At 33.0% G+C, this 16,394-nt stretch overlaps 1 protein-coding gene across 1 annotated transcript; it reads right to left on the bottom strand.

Moving 5' to 3' along the window:
- Nucleotides 1-13,078: 13,078 nt before the first annotated feature.
- Nucleotides 13,079-16,040, bottom strand: LOC120268486. Its single transcript, XM_039275876.1, has 4 exons — nucleotides 15,419-16,040; nucleotides 14,626-15,017; nucleotides 13,853-14,191; nucleotides 13,079-13,324 (listed from the first exon to the last, which is right to left on the bottom strand). The coding sequence occupies exons 1-4, from the start codon at nucleotides 16,038-16,040 to the stop codon at nucleotides 13,079-13,081; spliced, it is 1,599 nt and encodes a 532-aa protein (XP_039131810.1).
- Nucleotides 16,041-16,394: the final 354 nt, after the last annotated feature.

Here is a 16,394-nt window from a genome sequence, read left to right as displayed (position 1 = left end):
AAATCAGTTTTATTCTTGGTTGTTAATGCAATTTTCATTGCACACTTCCAAGATCCAAATCCTAGCCATCAAAAGCCTTGGAGACTAGCATCATACCAGGATTATCCAAATTATGAAGGACAAATGCATTAGAAGAATCAAAAGGTGAGCTAGCTCCACTAAAATGAGTTTCAACCATAAAAAAATAGTATTCTAAACCATGAATTTCACAGCTATAGCAAAAAAAACTCAAACACAAACAAAAATCATATTAAAAGAGGGATGAATGCTCTAATACTATGTTGGAAAAAGATACCAAGATGATTAGAAATATCTAACCTTTATTCATTACTCTTTTCAGCTTCTAAGCTTTGCAGATGAAGTGCTTTGTTGTTGCAACTTCAACAAGGACTCATCACACCATGAGAAAAATAAAAATGAAGGGAAGAATGAAGAGAAGAGAAGCCTTAGAGATGTTCTCATTCAATTGTTAAATGAAAAAAAAAAGTTATAAAGAGATCAATTGTAAGCCTATTTATAAAGAGCTTACAAAAATACAGTTTTTCAAACATTTAACTAATTGCTGATGTGGCTAATTGATTGTTGACATGTCTAATAGAAATAACCAACTCTCTAGCTCACCATCTTTATGCTGACGAGGCTTAACTTCACAACTGAGGTGACATAATTGAATAACAACCCTGTTGACCTGGTAATGTTTTAAACAGCTTTTATTCTTTCACTCTCCTTCTTTTTGAATAAAAGCTTCTCTTCTCCCTTTTAATTTTAAAACTTAACAATGAAAGACCAAAACTCAAGCAATTTAGCATCAAATCCTTCAACCTATGTATTGATTTATCATTATTACAATATTATCACTATATATACTTATCGATTTAAGTGGAAATCACATTCCCAACTCATATTGACAGGAATATATGTAATTTCTATTTGGTTAACAACACAATAATGTGGTTGGAATGTAACATTATTATGCTAGAAATCTTATATTATCAATTGATTTTTTATTAAAATACCCTTAATTAAGATGTGGGAAATATATCAAAATTCATAAGATTTTGATATAAATATCAAAATTATTTAATAACAACTATAAGTTATTATTAAAAAAATAATACTTTAATTTTAAAATATTTAATTTTTATTAATATGAATTAAGTCAAACTTAATTATTTTTAAATAAATATAATTTTTTTTCTCCAATTTAATATTTGAAAAAGAATTTTAATATCAAATTTTTCTTATCTCTAACCCAATATTTCGATGAATATATTCTCATGTAGAGATATGGGCGGAAAGAAAAAACATTAAAATATTCTTAATTTTAAAATTTTTAAAAAATTAATATTACATGATTTTATTCAATTTATAGGCTATAATTGGAAAAACCTTCACATTTTGTCTAAAATATTACATTACCATCAACTGAGTTGGTAATCACATTATCGGTAATGTTACCCCAGTTATCAGATTATGAGAATATAATATTTTCACCCTAAGCAAACAAATGAGAAAATCTTACATTACTCGATCCAAATTCCAGGGAAAATCTAATATTCCCCCCAACCAAAAGTTACCTTATATGTAAAGTCCAAAATAAAACCAATGGTGGCATTATCAAACATGGCAAAAATTATTTGACAAAACGGGATAGCGCATTGGGGTAATTTGTGTAAAATGTTTTATTTTTCATTTGGCGAAAATGTTCCTTCTTAATCAACTAGCATTTAGATGGATCAACTTTTTGGTTCTAATTGTCGATTTCTTGTTCTTCTAATCAATGTTGACCAGGCTAAGTTTACATGTATTGTTTTATTCATTGATTTGTAGTAGTTGTTGTTGCATTATTTATTTATTTATTTATTTATTTTTTTCAGTATTTGTTACGATATATAATAAGTATTCTAACTTTTATAGCAAAATATACATTTATGTAATGTCCATAATAAAGCGATTGAATGTCATTGTTAAATATACCTCAAAGGATTGAAAGTGGAAACTGATTTTAGAGTATAATTAGATTTTTTGATATAGCTTGAAAGGTGAAGTGGAAAAAAATCTTGTGATTTTAATTTTTAATTAAAAAAAGAATGAGGTACCATGGATCATCTCATAAAAATAAAATTTAAAATAATAGGTAGAAAATATTAAAACAAAGAAGACAAAAAGTCGTTTTAGTTTTAGGTTTTAAAGTTGCCTAAAACTATGTGGGTCTCAACATATTGGTCATTTTAAAACTTCTAATATTTGTATACTGATAGGCATGTTGCTCATAAAATTGTTTTAATATTGCATATAAACCCACTTTTAAATTTAGTGGGGTCAATTTTTTTAATATATATATACACTATAATACTAGCCATCGATTGCTTGGTCTATTAGCACCAAGTCCCTTGCGTATAGTATTTGTGTCCTTGCTGAGAAGACGAGTTCAAGCCTCAGCTCATGTAAGATAAAGGCATAGGTGTTATTGTGCTTGCGCATGTGCTCCACGCTCTGTATGTCCCTAGCATATGGCTTGTCTACATTTGCCAAAATAATAATTGTTAGTGCAAAATCACTTTAATTGGCATGATTTGACACCAAGTCAAGGTGACGTGGCAACCATTGTTACATGGCAGAGATGATGGCATGGGAAGTATGATGATGTGGCAAGGAGTCTTGTCTTGGAGGCAAAATATCTTGGAAGATCTTGAAGGAGCTATTTTTGGTACGTGTTACAACTTGAGGAATAACCATCATGAAGGCTAAATGAAGACACTTGTATTTTTGACAAATAGATCAAGGAAGCAACAACTTGAAGGCAAGATCTTATCAAGACCATATTTAAAGAGATTTGATTGAAGATTAAATATGGAAGGAAACAAATTGAAAAAATACCTATCAATGGTATGATTTGAGAGTTACTTAATTGAAGACATACCTATTGTTGGTATGATTTTAAGATCCGTTAAAGGTATGATTTGAAGAACCTTAATAGTATGATTGAAGACATGCCAAGTTTGAAAGATACCTATTGTTGGTATGATTGGCATGATTGATTGAAGATATATTCTTGGGATGATTTGAAGACCAAACTTGGGTGAATTGAAGATCAAGTTTGGAAAATCTTTGAGGATCAGACTTGGGTGAATTGAAGATCAAGTTTGAAAAGTTTCATGAAGACGCACGAAGTCGTGCGCCCTTGCAAGGGGACTACGTAATGATGAACTGAGGAGTTAGGCTATGTTGCCGGTAGTTGGGATTGGGAGATCTGGCTGCATAGACTCGGATTAAGCATGACTGAGAGGTTGATGGGTCTTGAGGTCACTTCGCCATGGAACCAAAACTCATTCAAGTCAGCATTCAAAGCCATGTTGCAAGTTCAGTTACCACAGGAGTTGCAATAGCTAATTTTGGAAGGTTTTAAAGTTAGTAGCCACGAAGATTATAAAAGAGGTATGGGCTATATTTGGGATGTTGAGGAGTTTATATAAACTACCTTGCTCTAAGATTATGGTGTGCAACCGGAGCTAGAGAGAGTGTGTGTACTAGATAATCTAGAGAGGATAGTTATCTTATTTGTGAGAGTGAGTGACAAAGTGTTTGTACTCATGTATTTTCATTTCTTTTAGTGGATTGTTTATTTTCGGGCTTAGCCCCCCAGAAATAGACGAGTTGACATCGAACTGGGTTACCAATTTTTTATGTCTCCTTTTTGTTTGGTTTTTATAAGATATCTATTCGTGTTTAAGTGTTTTCTAAACCCACAAACCATACCGGCGGAACTACTAATAATAATAATAATAATAATAATAATAATAATAATAATAATAATATGATTAATATTTCCAAAATTTTTGTGAGATCTTCTCACTACACGATTCATTATGTGACTTTGCTCCCCTCCTTTCTTCGTTGTTCATGCTTCTTCATTACTTGGTCACTTAGAGCAACTAGCTGTGAATTATGATCTATTTTTATTAGACTTTCTAATTCATATTTATTCATGTTGGGAATTAAAACCAAGGTTAACTAGTTGAAAACCCAGATTTTAACCACTAAGCTATTTAATATAACAATTAGAGCCACTAGTTGGTCATATTCTTCTCTCCGGTTCAATTAGAGCCACCTTATTAGTTGGTCAATTATCTTAAAATTAGGTTATTTGGTTGTAAATGTGGGGATTTAAATCATGGTTTGATTGAAACTTCAACATCTTCACTACCAAGTACTATTTAAAATAATTTGTTTAAAATTAATTTTTTATATATTTAAACCTATACCTTTTTCAGTTTACAACCTGAAAAAAAGTTGCTCATCAATCTATGGTTACCTGGTTGAAACCCCAACAACTTAAATACGAAAATATTCTATATAGTTTGTTTAAAATTAAATTTTAATATATTTGAACATTTAATATTCCTTCTTTACTTAATTAATCATTTACAACTAATAACTGGTTAGTCTAATCCATCATTATTAGATCCATTAACCCACATTTATTGATTTGTTGTTTATATTTCTTCATTAACTAATCAATTAGTTAGATCCACTAGCTGGTATTCCTATTTTAAATTACCTAGTTAGTTTGTCATTAGCTATTCGGCCTAATTTATCATTGTTATACCCATTAACTCATTTATTTTTTCCTTATTTATATTCCTTCACTATGTACCTTGTCACTTAGAGCCCTTAGCTAGCTAATCTAGTCCACCCATTTCTCTTGTTCTTCTACTTCTTCTTTACCATCTCAAGTCTTGCGAAAGAATAAGCACTATCTTCATCATCTTCTGAAAAAAAAAACATTTACAAAGAAAAAAATTAAGGAGGAATGTTTAGAGAAAAGGAAAAAGGATGATAAAAAATAAAGGAATTTTAAATGATTTGATGTTGGTAATTATTGTTGAAGATTTATAGTTAAAAATAGGGATATGTTGGTCATTATAAGTATTAGAGGAATTTTAAATATATTTATAAATATCAAGAGACCTCTAAATTATTTTTCCTAAACTTTACTTCGAAAGGGGTGATGGTAACATGCTTCAATTGTGATGCTAGGCAAACTAGCATTATTATAGAATTTTATTTGAAACCATTGACAGATGACAAGGCTCCAATTATGTGCTAGATAAAATGACACATTACTTAAAAAATAAAAAAAAGTTTTTCCCTAGTATACCCCACATAAATTCATGAATTTACTTAAATACCCTAATAAAAATAATATTTGCTTGTATATGCTTACAAATCAATTATATTTGCTTATATGCCCATATGGTTAAGTTGACTCTTAATGGTGTTAAATTAATAGATAGAATAAGGGTAAATTAGCAAAATGGGTTTTCTTTATACCCTTCTAAGTTTTTTTTTCTTATTTTGTAGACATTACTCATTTCATTCAACAAATGACCATTATGGGTTTGTTAATATACATTATCAAAAAAAATTTATTATATTTTATAGACTTTAAATTATTTAAATTGTAGATAACCAATGTAATTTTTTTATATACACTTTGATTATTTTTAAAAATTATTAAAAATTATGAATTTTTGAGTAAATTCATATTTTTAAGGTTTCACAACCTAAAAATAGGTAAAAATTACGACATGTAACAATATATAACAAATAATTTCATACACCTACTCAAAATATAATCACATATGAAATTTATAAGAAAGAAGTCCAATAATTTTTTTTGAACATCCATCCAATATCAACTTTTTTACTATCAAGTTCTCTAAAGGACATCAAATTTTTTGAACAAGCAAGTTCTCCATAAAATTCTTTGAAACAAATTACATCCAACGCAAATTTTTTTAACATCAACTAAAATAATACATATGTTCATTAATGCAAAAACACATTAAACTTCTAAAAAACAACAATCTCCAAATAACACAAATAACAACCTCAAACTCCATTCTCAACATTAACTTGAAAAATGGAGATGAATTTGCAATTAGAACTTAAAAATAAATAAAATCATTATAGGAAAGATAACATAAAGAAAGAATGAAACTCATAATCAATAACTAACAAAAAAAAATGAGAAAATGAAGATATACTTGTTTAAGTATCAATAGAACATCCAACTCATTGGTTTTGATCCTCTCTTCTAATTTTCCTAGGCCTCCCACTTATTTTTACTATTGGTGGCATATAACATGGTATCCTCCCCTTGATCTTGATCTTCCCCTAAATAAAATATTTCTTTTGTTAAAAATGAGTATGACATGAATGTCCAGTAATCCGATAGTGTGGTGGAGGATCCAATTAGTACAGTAGTCATTGGTGTTTGGCCCGCCGAAGATGAACACGATTAGGAGGTTCTTCGAGTAAGCTCCGACAACGGCGTTGATCACGCTGAGACCTCTGACTGTGAAGGTAACGGCATATGCACAAATACCACGGTGTTGGGCGTAACCGGCATTAAGATGGTCCAGTAGGGTTAAGTTGAAACCTCCAGAGACAACGCAGATGTCTCTGACGCCGATTTGAAAGAACTGGTGAGTGAGATGGCGTGGCTTGAAGAAATTGGTGAGAAGGGAATCTTAAAAGATGGTGGCTGAGTGGTTGAGAAGTTTGAGAATTTTTCTCAGATGGCATAGGTTGGATGGTGTTAAAACTTAAAAGTAATTGGATAATTTTATTAATTTAGGTTAAGTGGGAACTATGGTTAATTTCATAAACCCTAACGGTGGCTAATAGTAACTAACGATAGGGATATATAAGTAAAAAATTAGTTTTATGAGATATGCAAGCAAATAGTATTTTTATGGGGGTATTTAAGCAATTTCATAGTTTTGCAGGGGTATGCAAGCAATTTTCCCAAAAAAAAAGCGCATGTTAAATTATTAACATTGAATAATTTTTAATTGAACCTACTTATGCATAGGGGTGTAAGCGAGCAGAGCTACTCGTGAGCTATTCGAGATCGGCTCGGATAATATTCGAATTCGATTCGAAATTCTGCGAGCCGAGCTCGAGCTCGAGCTCGAGCTACTCGAATAGTTTTACGAGTCGAGCTCGAGCCTCAAAATACCCAACTCGATAAGCTCGCGAGCCTAATCGAGCTTTCAATATAAATTAAATAAATAAATATATATATATATATAATATTATAATTTTTATATCATAATTTTATATATAAGTACATTATATATATCTTATATATGAGCTTAAACGAGCTCAAGTCGAGCTTATATTTACGAGGTTTGATTCGAGCCTAGTAGAACTAATAGGATGTCGAGCTTCACGAACCGAGCTCGAGCAGCTCGAGTAATACACAAGCCGAGCTTGAGCAAAGCAAACTAAGGCTCGAACGAGCTCGAGCCGAGCTTCGAGCTTCGAGCTTTACTTACGAGCCAAGCTTGAGCATGTTAATACTCGCCTCGGCTCGGCTCGTTTACACCCCTACTTATGCATTAAAAAACCATCTTGTAATAGAAAATGGTAACTTTTTATTTTTTAGTGAGAGGTCGAGATATCATTTTCCTCTCACAATAGTCAAAGTGAGTGCTTATCCATATTATATATATAATCTATGACAACATGATATGAAAAAGCACTAGGCGAAAGAAAAGGTTTTTAGAGATTATTTACATGTAACAATCTCACTTTATACTAGAATTGATTTATATCAAAATAAAAGAGTCAATTTGCAATGCTTATTACCCGAGCAAATGCTTCTCTTATTTTACTACTAATTTCTTTTATATGAGATTTTGTGTTTTTGTCATTATTAATTATGATTATAATTATTGTATCTTTATCATATCAAATTGATTTATATGAGATTTAATGTTTTTGTCATTATTAATTATAATTTTACAAAACTATCATGTGGTTTACCTCTTTATCAGTTCGGGACTTGTGGTTTGAGTTGTAACACTTTAATAATATGTAGTCTAAACCATTTGCAAAAAAAATGACAAAAGGCTTAACTCCGTTAATTTATACCCGAATTTACTTTATTGCTCTGAAATTAACATTACTAAAACTTGTACTAATTGAGAATTATTCAAGTCTACTTCTAATTATAACTTGAATGGTTTTTAAATATTATGTAAATAGACCTGAATAGCTTTTATTAATGCATATTTTAATAATGTAAATAAGTGCAAAAAGATAAATTTAAATATATTTGTATGCCACGTCAGGAAGAATTAACGGAGGTAAGCATTTTGGCACTTTTTTGTAAATGATTTAGACTACAATGTACTAAAATGTTACAACCCCAAATCATAAATTCCAAATTGGTAAAGAATTTAAGCAAAATTTTCCCAATATTTTTAAGCATATATTATTAGCGATTTCATTTTAAACCAAAATATCCACTTTTTGGCCCATGCACATGCCCTGATAGAGATTAGCCCATTTATTAAAAAAAAAATCCACTTATATAACATTCATAATGAAGTCTAGATATGAGTATCATTATTAAATATGTTAAGTGTTTCTCACCGGTAGAAATAGTTAGAGTATGACATACGACATCCAAAACAATGTAAATATATAGTGTTATAAAATCATAGTACAATAACTAATATGTTGAATTGATTGAATATTTAAATAATAGTGAAAGCATTATCATTTAACTCCAGTCATAATGAATGAAACCAAACAATGAAAAGACTGAAATTTACACTTGAAGAAATCAATGGCTCTTCCAATCTATCATATTCTCTACATCGATGGAGGTGGGTGTTCATAAGAACGTTATATTGTGACTCTTGTTGCTGGTCTATATATATGATCCTATTTATCAAAAGAGATTAACTCCAATTTTAAAGTAGATTATTATCAAAATTACTAATTAGAATTAATATAGGACTCGAATGATAATATTATGGACTACTATAATTATTTAAATTTTCTTAATTTAAATTAGAGAAAATTACTCTGCAGTCTCTGAACTTTTTATTCTTTCTAATGAGTCCTTCTGACAAAATATTATTCTCTGCAGTCCCTACTTTTTACAACCAGTTCCATTTCATCCTCCCGTCACTTTTGAAAATTCAAACTCTGTTCGATCACACACAAATTTGAATAGATTCGTTAAATAGTAAGCGGATACACAAAAATTAAAGAGCAAAATTAAAATTTGAACGTGATGTAAGACTAGTAAATCCGAGGTTATATAGCCATTAGACTTAAAAGTAATTCGGGAAAAAAAGGAGGGACTTCCAAGGGAGTTGAAAAAATCAAAGGCTTTTTGACCCAACAGTAAAGTTGCTTGGACCTTTTAAGCTATTCCTCTTAAAATTATCATTAAAATAATTTAAATCTGAATTAGATTTCAATTAATATTGAAGTTACACAAGAATCTAAATGACACTACTTTTTTATAGATATATATATTTTATGTAATTGGTAAAATCGTGTATACACTCTTAATTTTTGTTTGTTGATGATAATCTTTCTTTTGAAACTAATATTAAAAATTTTAAAAATATATAGATGGAAATGAATATCTGGGGCAAAGGACAAGAATATAAAATGATTTTATCCATTATAAGTGATTGTCTGAACAAAGGGGTTATTTTTTATATTTTTTTAGAGCGATTTTTTTTAATATAAAGTGGATGAACCAATGGCAAGGGCATATATGGGTTTATCTTAAATATACCATATGCTCTTATCTTGTACATAAAGGTATCCTACACTGCTCGTGTATAGAGATTTTGCTCACCATGCGTTGAATTGAATGCATGACCTCTTAAGAAAACGAAATGTTTTAACCATTAGGTTGTGAAAAACAAAGATAGAGAAATATTTTTTATTGATTGTGTATTTGATAATACAATCGTATACCTATTTATACAAGAGTCTAGTATTTACAATAGAAAACAAAATAAAGGAGAATACTACAATTGTTTTCCATATGTAATTGATTGATCCTCAAATCATACCAAAGAATGTATAATTGATTTATTCTCAAATCATAACAAAGAATGTGTGATTGATTGATCCTCAAATTATGTCATAGAATATTATGTGATTACATCCCCCTCAATCTCATGAGTGAAAACTGTGAGCTTGTCTTGAAGTCGAAGAAAAGCTGTGATAGATAATGTCTTTGTGAGAACATCAACAATTTGAGGATCAATTAATCACACATTCTTTGGTATGATTTGATAATCAATCAATTATACATTCTTTGGTATGATTTGAGGATCAATCAATTATACATGTTAGAAGCATGTGAAACATGGTTTGTAGCAAGAAAGGTGGCACCAACATTATCACACCAGAGAATAGGGATGAGATGAGAAAGTTCAATTCATTAAGTAATGATTGAATCCAACAAAGTTTAGCAACATCAAGTGCAATGCTTTTGTATTCAGTTTCAGTACTGGATCGAGCAACTATGGGTTGCTTTTTCGCACTCCAAGATATGATATTAGGACCCCAAAAAGATGTAATAACCAGAGGTAGAGCGCGGTCATCTGGCAATCCAGCCTAATCAGCATTGGATTAAGCATTTATGGCAAGAGAGTTGAGTGAGGTCGATCCCATGAGATGGTGTAGAATGCAAGTAACTTAAAATCCATTTGACCATGGCTTAGTGTGTCACAGCCTAAACCTAACCCAGCATGTGGCAACCACCACGATAATAAAAAGTGGGACCCACAACGTCCCCCACCTTCAAGTCGCCGTAAGGCTCAACATAAACCTGTTATCACAGTTACTAAAATAGGAGACAATATCAATAATGAAGCCATGATAGGGTTCCCTCACACTACGGACCCTAAATACAGGTAAACATCAACAATAGTACAAATCGGGGTTTCCAGTTACAACCAGAAGGTACAAATATAAGATCAATACATAAAGGTCAAGTCTAGTGGATCAAATAGTATTCAACAGATTAACAGATAACACAAGGTTTAGTAAAAGCGATTAACATTTTAAAACATAATGAACACAGTTTAAAATATAGGCTGGCCTCCAATAATTTTCAAGCTAATCGGTGCCGCGACTAACTACGGGACCACCAAGGTGTTTTAAAACCTTTTAAAAAAAATATAAAATGTTATCCTCCTTAGTGTTGGCCACTGAGATTCCCGTGTGGTGACCCCGGATTTCTCACATAAAAGAACCCCCAATCAATAGCTCCACACACTCTTGACTAGATTAAACTCAGGGTTAACCACGCCACCTCCCATCAAGCCAGACCGTGGAACCCTATGCTGCAGCATCGGACTATAGTCCATAGTCACCATTAAAATCAAATGCAAGAATAAAATCCTTTCCAATTTCCAACTCAAGAAATCCATCATACAATGTTTGAATACGGAAATGTGCTTCAAACCATAATCTATTTGCATGTAACATACATACACATGTAAAACACGTTTATTCCAAAATAAATACATATAAGTATTCTAGCTTTAACCATTTCAAGTAACTTCATGCTCAAAATATATGTCAAAGGAAAACTGATTTATAATCAATTTTATGTAATAAAACACATAAAAGAAAATACTCTAGTACTCTTATTAAATCTATGCAATTATAAATTTAACCACTTATAGAACCAGTCGTCTCGCCACGAGACGCGCTCACTGATCAACGAGTTCCTTCCCCTTGGAGGATGCTTTGCCACCTAGATACAAGCAGGGAATTCAAGTACTAATGAACACAAGAATGAGAACTAAAATGCATGTGAATGCAATTATACATATCGAACATGAAACTTTAGGGGTTTAGGGCAAAATGACGCCCTTTTAGACCCAAATGACCTTAAACTGGAGTAAAACTAATTCCAATGAATTCCAAGTAAGAAGGCTTCGATTTGGACCAAGTACAAGAAAATGTCAAAAATTTTGGTGCTACAGTAACTTCTGAATTGCTACAGTAAACCCAGCCCTTATACTATGATTTTCTCCCAATTTACAACACTAAATCAAGAAATTTCTTCAAGAACACTCTTATACATGAATAACAAGACATTGGCTTCAATTTGAGCCTATAAACAACCAAATCAATGAAGAAATCTAAGTTTTTAAAAATTTCTAAAAACAAGGAAATATGAGAAATATACGGGATAAAAGCTTGGATTGAATTCTTACCTTATTCACAAGTGAAGGAGGAAGGGAAAGGATGCTTCATTCGCAGGAAATATTTTGTTTCTAAGGTTAATGGTCGGCCAAAGGCAAGGAGTAAGTGAAGAAGAAGAAAGAAAGGAAGAAGGCCGGGTTGGTTAACTTTGCCTCTTATATATATATATATATATATATATATATATATATAGGAAATGACCTAATTGCTCTCATAATAGAAAAATAAATTATAAATGGTCCAAAAGACTGAATTGCCCTTGGTTTTTGGCTAATTCTCACACTACCGCTACTACATGATTATGCAAAGATGCCACTACTGCTAAACGACCATATTACCCCTAATGCAAGCACAAAAGTCTAAAGAGGTCCGAGGTCTAGATGAGGACAGGTTACAATATTCTACCCTCCTTAAAGAAATTTTGTCCTCAAAATTTTAGCTTACCAAACTCACTGAATAAATGAGGATATTTCTTTTTCATGAACCGTTCAGGTTCCCAAGTCAACTCCTCAATCCGATTACTTTTCCAAAGAACTTTTACAACTAGTACCACCTTTCCCCGAAGCACTTTCTCTAGTTGATCAAGGATACGAACATGCCTCACTTCAAAAGTCAGATCTTCTCGAAGTTTCACTTAGGGTGTTTCAAGTGTATGCGACGGATCTGGCACATACTTCTTTAACAACAAAGTATGGAAACATTATGGATCTTCTCTAACTCTGGTGGTAACTGTAGTCTATAAGCCACTGGCCCAATTCTTTCAAGTATCAAGAATGGCCCAATATAGCGAGGATTTAACTTTCCCCTGCTACGAAACCGAATTACTCCCTTCCAAGGTGATATCTTCGGGAAAACTTTGTCACCAACTTGGAACTCTAAATCTCTTCTCCTATTGTCAGCATCGATCTTTTGTCGGTCTTGGGCTAATTTTAACCTGTCTTGAATTACCTTAACTTTTTCAGATGGTTACCTCATTTATTTCCACACTTTGCAATTTTCTTTCACTGACTTCACTCTAACAGAGGGATGTTCAACACTTATGCCCATACAAAACTTCATAAGGAGCCATACCAATACTTGCATGAAAACTATTGTTGTAAATGAATTCCACAAGAGGTAAATGCTTGTCCCAACTTCTTTGGAAATTGAGAACATAAGCCCTCAGTTTATCCTCAAGTGTCTGGATCATATGCTCTGATTGGCCATTTGTCTGAGGATGGCATGCCGTACTGAATCTCAAAGTTGTCCCAAGAGCCCGATGAAACTTAGGCCAAAACTGAGATGTAAATCTCAAGTCACGATCAGACACAATTGAAATAGGTACTCCATAGAGTTTAACAACTTTACTTATAAATAGCTTCGCTAACCCCTCCAAAGAGTATTTGGTATGAATGGCTAGAAAATGGGTTGATTTCGACAAATGGTCTACAATAACCCACATAACGTCATGCTTCTAAAGAGACGCGGTAACCCAACCATGAAATCCATAGTAGTATGCTTCCACTTACACTCTGGAATAGGCAAAGGTTGTAATAGTCCCGTTGATTGTTGATGTTCTGCTTTTACTTGCTGACAAACTAAGCATCTTGCTACAAATTCTGTGATCTCACACGTCATTCCAAACTACCAATAATTTTCCCTGATCGTACGATACATTTTAGTGATGCCTGGGTGTATAGCATAGGCTTTGAGGAGTGAGCTTCTTCTAGAATAGAACTTCTGATTCATGCATCCCTTGGAATATAAACTCTTCCTTGAAATACCATAATACCATCACTGTGAAGCCCAAAATCGCTAGGTTCACCTTTTTTTCCAGCCTTTGTATTTCCTTCATTAACTCTTCATATGTTCTTTGAGATTCTTGAATATGCTCCAGTAATAATGGTCTTTCCAAAAACGTTTCCAATAGAAATCCCTTTGGCTCGATCTTAAGTCTCACATCCATGTCTCGAAGAACTGCAAGTTGATACCAATAAGATGTTGTAGCAGAAGCTAAAGAAGTTGAAGTTTTCCTACTTACAGCATCTGCTACCACGTTGGCCTTCCCTAGATGGTAGTCAATCACCAAATCATAATCCTTGATCAACTTTAGCCACTTCTCTGCCTCAAGTTCAGCTTCTTTTAAGTAAACAAATACTTTAAACTCTTATGATCAGTGTAAATCAAGCATTTCTCTTCATAAAGATAATGTTGCCAAATCTTCAGGGCAAAAACCACTATTGCTAGCTCCAAATCAAAGGTAGGTTAATTCAACTCGTGCTTCTTCAATTGTCGTGAAGCATAAGCTATTATCTTCCCATCTTGCATTAATACACAGCCAAGACCCTATCGTGAAGCATCGTTGAACACTAATTATAAGTTATTATTAAAAAAATAATTTTTAATTTCAAAATATTTAATTTTTATTAATATTAATTAAGTCAAACTTAATTATTTTAAATAAATATAATTTTTTTCTCCAATTTAATATATTTTTTAATATGAATTAGTATGCAGAGTGAGCATTGGCGCTGAAGACAGGCGGTTCTTCAATTCTTGAAAGCTGCTCTCACACTTCTCATCTCAAACAAACTTTACCTCCTTTCTAGTCAACCATGGTAAAGGTGCAGCAATCTGAGAAAACCCCTCCACAAAATGCCGATAATAACCCGCCAAACCAAGGAAACTTTGAACTTCAGACACACTCTTTGGTTGTTCCCAATCAATAATTGCTTCAACTTTCTTTCGGTCCACACAGATTCCTTTTCCATATACCACATGTCCTAGGAAGACCACTTCATTAAACCAAAACTCACACTTTGAGAATTTAGCATACAACTTCTCTTTTCGAAGGATCTGCAATACTATATGCAAACGTTGCGCATGCCCTTCTTCGGTTGCTGAGTAGATTAAAATGTCATCGATGAAGACAATTACAAACTTGTCGAGATAAGGTCTGAAGACTCTGTTCATTAGATCCATAAAAGCAACTGGGGCATTAATCATACCGAAAGGCATGACCAGAAATTCATAATGCCCATATCACGTGTGGAATGCTGCCTTCGGTACATCACTCTCCTTGACCTTCAACTAATGGTAACCAGACCGGAGGTCAATCTTCGAAAACACTCTCGCCCACGTAACTGATCAAACAAATCATCTGTTCTGGGTAAAGGGTACTTGTTCTTGATAGTCACCTTGTTTAACTGCTAGTAGTCTATACAAAATCTAAATGAACCATCCTTCTTCTTCACAAAGAGAACTGGCGCACCCGAGGGTAACACACTCGGGCGTATAAACCATTTATCCACTAAATCCTGTAACTATATTTTTAGCTCTTTTAGCTCTATTGGTGGCATGTGATATGGTGGAATGGAGATTGGAGTAATACCCGGTATCAAATTAATAACAAACTCAAACTCTCGATCTGGAGGCAATCCAGGCAATTCCTCAGGAAATACATCCTCAAAGTCTTGAATAATGGGGACATCCTTGAGGTTTGGTCCAATAATTCTTGTATCTACTATGTGAGCCAGGTATATTTCACATCCCTTGCGCACAAGTTTCCTTGCTTGTACAGAAGATATGACACATCTCGAAAGAACCTTCCTTTCACCCTCAAACACAATACTAGGTCCATGAGAGATTTGCAAAGTCACTTCTTTCCTGAAGCAGTCAATGACAGCCTTATGCCTATTCAACCAATCCATACCAAGTATGGCATCAAAATCTCGCATTTCCAATGGAATCAGATCTGCCTTAAAATCTATACCCTTCACCTTAATAGGACATCCTTGAAAAACTACCTCTCTGACAATCTCTTCACCCGGACGTGTTTGGATCAGAAGGTCACAATCTAATGGAGAGGCTATCCTAACGGCATGACATGAGAATGCAGTACTAATAAAAGATCTCTCTGACAATGAGTCTATCAAAACATATGCATCATGCTGAAAAATGGATACATTACCTGTAATCACGTTGGGTCTGTCCTCGGCTTTATCATTGGTCATGGAAAAAACTCTGATCTAAGAACAGATCTAAGGTCGCAGTGTTCCACCTTGTGGAATATTACTAGCAGCAACTAATCTGGTTGGGAAAACAGGTATAGAAACAGTATGTGGTACACCCTTGGACTGACTCTGTCGTCTCGCAAGAAAAGGTGCTGACCCTAGAGGTCCACAGTCTAACTTTGGACATGCGGACTAAAAGTGACTTGTCTACCTAAACTGATGGCATCTGCATGGCTCACAACATGGACCTGGATGAAATCTATTGTAGTTTTGGCATCTGGGAACATTTCCAGTTGATTTTCCTCCATAAATACCACTCGCAGATGTAGCACTCTTCTGACTGCCAGCTTGCCC

This window comes from Dioscorea cayenensis, chromosome 9 (genome assembly GCF_009730915.1).
Source record: "Dioscorea cayenensis subsp. rotundata cultivar TDr96_F1 chromosome 9, TDr96_F1_v2_PseudoChromosome.rev07_lg8_w22 25.fasta, whole genome shotgun sequence".
NCBI classification, from domain to species: Eukaryota; Viridiplantae; Streptophyta; class Magnoliopsida; order Dioscoreales; family Dioscoreaceae; genus Dioscorea; species Dioscorea cayenensis.
The sequence above is the reverse complement of the archived record's forward strand: the minus strand, read 5'-3'. Positions and strand labels throughout refer to the sequence as shown.

What these genes read in the sequence shown, in the direction of transcription:
- LOC120268486 (XM_039275876.1), bottom strand. Translation starts at nt 16,040, where the DNA reads ATGACCAATGATAAAGCCGAGGACAGACCCAACGTGATTACAGGTAAT. An exon ending in TGTTATTAATTTGATACCGG is followed by an intron (nt 15,018 to 15,418) that starts GTATTACTCCAA and finishes TTAATGCCCCAG; the next exon opens with TTGCTTTTATGGATCTAATG. An exon ending in CATGGTTGACTAGAAAGGAG is followed by an intron (nt 14,192 to 14,625) that starts GTAAAGTTTGTT and finishes TGATCATAAGAG; the next exon opens with TTTAAAGTATTTGTTTACTT.